Source organism: Corvus moneduloides, chromosome 3, assembly GCF_009650955.1.
Source record: "Corvus moneduloides isolate bCorMon1 chromosome 3, bCorMon1.pri, whole genome shotgun sequence".
Lineage (NCBI taxonomy): Eukaryota > Metazoa > Chordata > Aves > Passeriformes > Corvidae > Corvus > Corvus moneduloides.
Window position 1 is genome coordinate 67,342,446 of NC_045478.1, and position 6,435 is coordinate 67,348,880.

Sequence of the window (6,435 nt, forward strand, 5' to 3'; positions counted from 1 at the left end):
TTTGAAAACGCACGATTTCCATTCGGAGTAGGCTCTAAACTCAAAATCCTCCCCGTGAGCAGCGGCCGGGTTAAGCAGTGGGTTGAGTGCCCCACGGTCCGGCTCGGTGCCGGCGCTGTGCGGGACGGGGCACTCCTGCACCTGGCACTCTGAGTCTCCCCGAGCAGTTTGTCTTTCCAGAAAAAGCACGTTTCCCTTCCTCACTAAATCTCTCTGCCTTTATGAAAACGGGAATTAAAAGGTGGGAAAGAGCACGTTAATTTGATGTAGCTACCACCTAGCCGTATTTTTCACCTTCTCCGACTCCTCGAATAGTAAAACATTTGTTTTTCTCACTCCCGGGGGTTAATTTCGTTGCTGTGCCGTCAGGGGCAGTTCTGCTGTTGACTGAACCGTGACTTCTCCGCAGCCCTATCCCGAATGGCCCTGGCCAGGGGATGGCGGGCATTTGTCCGGTGCGGAGCGACAGCGGCGAGCGCAGCCAGCGCGTCCCGAGGCAGCGCGGACCCCCGCCCGCCGAGCGCACCCACCGCCCGCCGCCGGGACGGGACGGGACGGGACGGGACGGGACGGCCCCGCCGCTCTCCGCCGGCTCAGCCGGAAAGTGTCCGGGCGGGTCTGCTCCCACGTGGCTGCGCCCGCGAGTGACATTTCCCACGCACCGCTCTGCTGTGCCTTTCTTTTTTTCCTTCTTTCTTTCCTTCTTTCCTTTCTTCCCTCTTTCTCTCTTTCCTTTCCTTTTTCTCTCTCTCATTTTTTCTCTTTTTGTCTTTCTTTCTTTCTTTCTTTCTTTCTTTCTTTCTTTCTTTCTTTCTTTCTTTCTTTCTTTCTTTCTTTCTTTCTTTCTTTCTTTCTTTCTTTCTTTCTTTCTTTCTTTCTTTCTTTTTCTTTCTTTCTTTCTTTCTCTCTCTCTCTCTCTCCCCCTTTCTCTCTTCCTCTCTTCCTTTCTTCTTCTCTTTCTCTCCTTCTTTCTCTTTCCCCTTTTTCTCCCTTTATTCCTCTCTCTGTCTCTCTCTCCTTTATTCATCTGTTTTTTTCTTTCTTTTGAGCTGCAAAAGAAAACGGCAAGGGAGGCTGGACGCGTCAGGCAATGTTACTACCAGCAATCGTGCAGGAGAAGGGCTTCTTATTTCCGAAACGACATTCGTGGCGAAGCTCCCTGTGCTCGGGATTTAACCTCTCGTATCTTTCCCAAATCCTTCCTTTGCTCTAAGGCGACCCCGAGCGGAGCCGAGTCCAGCCTCCCTGTCCCGTGAGGGGGATGTTGCGGCAGTGCAGGGGGGACTGGTCCGCACAGCCGAGCTAGGGACGTCGGGAAGCAGCGACATCGCCGGGGAAGGGGAGAGAAAATGGTTAGTAATATTCCTTCGAGTGACAAGTCCACCTTTTCTTCCCGTCCCAGCGCCCGCCCCTCTCGCCCTGCAGTGCACCGGCGGCTCCGTAGTCCGGCATAGACCCCCGGCCCCATCCCGAGGAAACCCCAAGCCTGGAGGGGAGCGGGGCTCGCAGGAGCAGCTCTCCCTGCCGGAGGTGAGGACAGGACCCCTCCTGTTGCTTCCCTCGACGGCGTCTTTTTGCCTTCCTCTTTTCTGTCCCGGTCTGACTTGAACTTCCCCAAACCAAGGTGCGCGTCTGCTCCGGAGCGGCAGACGCGGAGAAGAAGGGTGGGAGCCGTAGTCCCTCGAGCAGCCTCCAAACCGGGGCAGGGGTTTTTCCCCGATCCTGCGCGGTTTTCTGCCGCTGTCGCCGTCACCGTATCAATTTTTGTTCATTTGCTTCACCCCAGTTCTACGGGAGAAAAGGACTCAGGGAGGAGCGGGCAGCCCACAGGAGCCACCAGGAGAGCGGCTCCGCAGGGTGCAGAGACCGGCGGCGCCCGGCTCTGTGGGGTCGGACGGCGCTGTGGACTCCGTGCCGGCCACGTTTCCTGCCTGTATGTCCGGGAAATCTGTGAGATGAGGAAAAGTCTAGGGGCGTTTACGGCATTCGTGGTGGAAGCGGGATAACGCCGAGATCGAGTTCAGTTACTATTGATATATTCTACTAAACCATATTTCTTTTCTTTTTTTCTTTTCTTTTCTTTTCTTTTCTTTTCTTTTCTTTTCTTTTCTTTTCTTTTCTTTTCTTTTCTTTTCTTTTCTTTTCTTTTCTTTTCTTTTCTTTTCTTTTCTTTTCTTTTCTTTTCTTTTCTTTTCTTTTCTTTTCTTCTCACCGCAGGATTTACTGACAGTGTTACAATCAGAAGGCTTTAATTTTGCTCAGCAGATTAACCACAGTTAAACTCAATCGGATGAAAATATCCCTCTTTTCCTGACCCTTCGCCCTCCTCGGGGCCCGGACACTATGGAGGAACGAGGTCCTGCCAACATTTCTTCCGGGCCCTGAGCATCTTTTGGAAGGTGGACGCTCAGCCCGTCGGTTTCCCCCGAGAGAGGGGGGCACCAGGGCCGGCTCCGGGAGTTCCACGGGTGCCGCGGGTGGCTCCCGTCCCGTCCGGTCTGACAGCCCCGCACTCATCGCGTACGCACCACCGGGGGCTGGGAAGATCCTGTGGACGACCACACGCCCTTCCCCGGACACGGAGACTGCTCCTGCCGCCGTCCCCGCAGGGAGATTCTCACCTCTCCAGCCCGGCAGACCCCGCAGGCGGCCACGCCGGCTCAGTCCGCAGCCGGGGCAGAGGCAGACACGGGGCTCGGCCGAGAGCTAAGGTGGCGACACCTGCTCAGGTGCCCCGCCCGCCTTGCCCGGTCAAGTCCCCACCATCCCGGCCCCACGCACCCTCCTCCCTTCCCCGCTCCGCCGCCGGCTGCGGCGGTGCCCGGGACCCATCTACTTACTGGCGCGAACGCCTGGGGATGTTTGCAGCGCTGCCCCCCGAGCTGGCTCCCTTCCCGCCTGCTTCCGGCCCGGCCCTCTCGGTCCCACCGACGGCTGCTCCGGCCGCCCCGCCGCGCCGCGCCCCCGCCGGAGGCCGAGGTCAGCGGAGCCCCAGGGGCTGCCGGCCACCCCTCCTACCGCCAAGCACACCGGCTTGCCGCCGCACCCTGGCTTTCCCCGTTTATTTAAAAGGAGTCACTGGCCCGGGGGGAAGGGGGTTTCCCAGCCCGCACCTTCCCGCGGCTGATGCCCGAGTCATCATCGCTCGTTTAAACAAAGCGGCTACCCAGGTACGAGGCAGTTGCGGCCAGCCCGCCCAGGCGAGGGCCAGCCTGTGCCGCACCACACGCCCCGGCCGACGGGGGACAGGGAAAGGGAGAGGGAAAGGCAAACAAAGCGGGGAGCCGCGGCTGAAGCCGGGCATACTGCAGGACGGGGGCGACCGACGTCCCCCAACCCCTCCCGCCGTAGCGGAGGGACTTCCCCGGGTGGCTTCTGCTCGCTGCCGCCCGCGACCGGGGTTTGCTGGCCGGCCCCGAGCAGGCGCGCAGCCCCTTGCAGCCCCCTGCCTCCCGACTGTAGACGGGATGAGGTTTTATATTGGAAATGAGGAGGCAGGGGGAGGAGAAGGCGCTCACACGGAGCGATGAGTGTGCGGTGTCAATCAGAGGGGTTTTGTGTCTCCTTGACTCCTGATGGTCCGTGGCTGAGGTGTCCCGGGTGGCACCACAATGAATATGAATAGGGGTCCTTGCTAAATGGGACAGTCAAAGCGCACCGCCCTGAATAATGGCACGTCATCCTAACTAGACCATTATACATAGGAGGGCTCCTTTTGTCTCTGCTCTCTGCTGCAGCTCTATAAAAGCCCCTCTTTTTCAGGCTGAGGTTAGTCCAAGCATACACTAACTAGCCATCCTGTAAACAGGCTGAGTAACCGGGTGGAGCGAGAGAGAGGAGACATTGGAGAGAGAGGGAGCTGAGGGGCTTTTTCCCTCTTCCTCCAGCATTTCCAGCCCTTCGCTGGCAGACCCTGCCGCCCATTTATTTCTTTTTCGTTTTGTTTTTGTTGCTTTTTGAAGAAGAGTTGTCTTGTTCCGCCACCTCCAGAGCAGGGAAGAGTTTCTTGCTCAGAAGCCTGAATACAATGAATTCTGACTCCAGCTCTGTCTCCAGCAGAGCTTCCTCGCCAGACATGGATGAGATGTACCTGAGAGACCACCACCACCACCACCACCATCACCACCACCAAGACAGCCGGCTCAACTCTGTCTCCTCCACCCAGAACGATCTGGTGCAGAAGATGTCCGGGGAAGGCCTCACCAGGAACGGTTCCAAGGCCGGAGGGGAAGGCAGCAAGTACAAAATCAAGAAGCAGCTTTCGGAGCAGGACCTGCAGCAGCTGAGGCTGAAGATCAACGGCCGGGAGCGTAAGAGGATGCACGACCTCAACCTCGCCATGGACGGACTGCGGGAGGTGATGCCCTACGCTCATGGACCTTCTGTGAGAAAACTCTCCAAAATCGCCACCCTCCTGCTAGCCAGAAACTACATCCTGATGCTCACCAGCTCCCTGGAGGAGATGAAGAGGCTAGTTGGGGAAATCTACGGGGGACACCACTCGGCCTTTCACTGCGGCACGGTGGGACACTCTGCCGGGCACCCGCCCCACGCCGCCGGCACTGTGCACCAGGTGCACCCCATCCTCGGCAGTGCCTTGTCCTCCGCCAACACCTCCTCCTCGCTCTCCGCCTCCCTGCCGGCCATCGGCACCATCCGACCCCCACACTCCCTGCTCAAGACCCCCTCGACACCCCCCGCCCTGCAGCTCGGCAGCGGTTTCCAGCACTGGGCGGGCTTGCCGTGCCCCTGCACCATCTGCCAGATGCCTCCCCCGCCCCACCTCTCGGCCCTCACCGCCTCCAACATGGCCAGGATCTCGGGGGAGACCAAGGACCTCCTGAAGTGACTCGGCGGGGCTCCCCCGGCCGCTGGGGCTGCGTCGCAGCCGGCGCTCCCACGGACGGAGAGGGGGCTGCGGTCGGTCCCCCCCGGGCCGCCGACGGACCTGCCCCCGCTGCCCCCGCCCGCCAAGCCCCTGTAACATGGGATTAGTGTAGTAAGGACCTTGCAAAGGTAATGTTCTACCCGGCTCCGCGGGCGATGTTTTCTTATTATACTAAACTGGAAAAAAAGTCCCTGTTGTAAACAGAATGATAATAATAATAATAATAATAATAATGATAATAATAATAATAATAATGCCGCTGATGGTAATCACGTGTAAATGATTCCTTAAAATGTATGTAAAAGGAAAAAAAAAAAAAAAAAGACATGGTTGTCATTGTAGTGTTCACAGCTACCAAGAGACGATGAAATCGGTTTGGGGCTTTTTTCCCTTTTTTTCCTGGGCTTTTCCTTTCTTTCCCTTCGCACGGCGACACCTCCGAAATTTCCCGCTCCAAACCTGACTGCGGCAGCGCAGCGGCAGCCCAAGGTAGACCAGAGAGTGCATGCATGCTTTCCACCTCAGCTTGTCACCCGTGGGGACCGACCACAGGCGGCTCCCCTGGCAACAGGGACTTCCGAGGGAATTCACTAAAGTTTTCGAGTGTGGTTTATGGCTTGGGGTTTTTGTGGTTTGGTGGGGTTTTTTTGGTTTGTTTGCTTTGTTTTTACAGATTTGGTTGTGATGCGGTTTTGTTTGCGGTAGTTTTTCTTCTTCACTCTGTGAAGAAAAAAGAAAAAAATAAATAAACCAAAAAGAGGAAAATCGTGCAAAACATAGCACAACCCTCCTGCGGATCTGCTTTGTCAAATCTCCCATCTCCTGCTCTCAATGAAGTGTCCTGGTTCAGCTGGCTGGCGTACTTATTTCTATTGGCTTTGGGTTTATTCGTGTTTGCTGCTTTTTTTTTTTTTTTTTAATTTGAAAAAAATTTTTAACATTTTATTTTTTTTCCCTTTGCGATGGTTTGGGTTTGCATGTGGGGTCAGCTCCTGCCAGATCCGTGATTTGATAACTAAATCGGAAGCTTTGTTGCTGTTTATTTCCTTTTCGATATATTTTCCTGGGAGTTTGCTTGAAATGATGTTATTATTCATTTCGTTCGTTTGTTTGTTTGTTTTCGGTTGGGGCCTCAAAGACACCACCATGTCTTTATTTTTTATATATTCTTGATAATAACTATCGATATATTTATTATTGACCAGTGTTTCTGGATAAGATTTCCAAATAAAGTAAAAAATTAATTCCATGCTGCCTGTTTCGCTTTTGTCCGGGACTGGAAGCTGAGAAAAGGCTCCGTGTTGATTGCTTCGGGTTTCGCCAGGACTTCCCGGGCGCAGCTGGAGGAGGCCGGCACAGCTCCTCCTCGGAAGCAGCCACGAACCTGATGCCCTCCGGTGTGTGAGAGCTGCCGGGCAGGATCCGGCAGCTTCCCAGCGGGCTGGGAGCAGTCAGGAATTCACCAGCCGATGGCCAGTCCCGCAGACAGCGCCAGGCTCGGGAGGACGGGCCGCGGGCAGGGGCTGGGGAGGGGCGCTGGGACGTCT

The 6,435-nt window shown here is 55.9% G+C and overlaps 2 protein-coding genes across 2 annotated transcripts; both read left to right on the forward strand.

Moving 5' to 3' along the window:
- The first annotated feature begins 437 nt into the window (after positions 1–437).
- On the forward strand, positions 438–3,530 carry LOC116441691 (collagen alpha-1(I) chain-like). The gene is made up of 4 exons (XM_032103882.1): positions 438–604; positions 1,215–1,530; positions 1,787–1,933; positions 2,400–3,530. The coding sequence occupies exons 1-4, from the start codon at positions 438–440 to the stop codon at positions 3,528–3,530; spliced, it is 1,761 nt and encodes a 586-aa protein (XP_031959773.1).
- On the forward strand, positions 2,958–6,132 carry OLIG3 (oligodendrocyte transcription factor 3). The gene has a single exon (XM_032102057.1). It carries the CDS (start codon positions 4,028–4,030, stop codon positions 4,847–4,849), a length of 822 nt encoding a protein of 273 aa, XP_031957948.1. The 5' UTR covers positions 2,958–4,027; the 3' UTR covers positions 4,850–6,132.
- The last annotated feature ends 303 nt before the right edge of the window (positions 6,133–6,435 follow it).

Coding starts and splice junctions, on each gene's coding strand:
- LOC116441691 (XM_032103882.1), top strand. CDS start 438: ATGGCGGGCATTTGTCCGGTGCGGAGCGACAGCGGCGAGCGCAGCCAG. Junction 605..1,214: donor TCCGCCGGCTCAGCCGGAAA/GTGTCCGGGCGG, acceptor CTTTGCTCTAAG/GCGACCCCGAGCGGAGCCGA. Junction 1,531..1,786: donor AGCAGCTCTCCCTGCCGGAG/GTGAGGACAGGA, acceptor GCTTCACCCCAG/TTCTACGGGAGAAAAGGACT.
- OLIG3 (XM_032102057.1), top strand. CDS start 4,028: ATGAATTCTGACTCCAGCTCTGTCTCCAGCAGAGCTTCCTCGCCAGAC.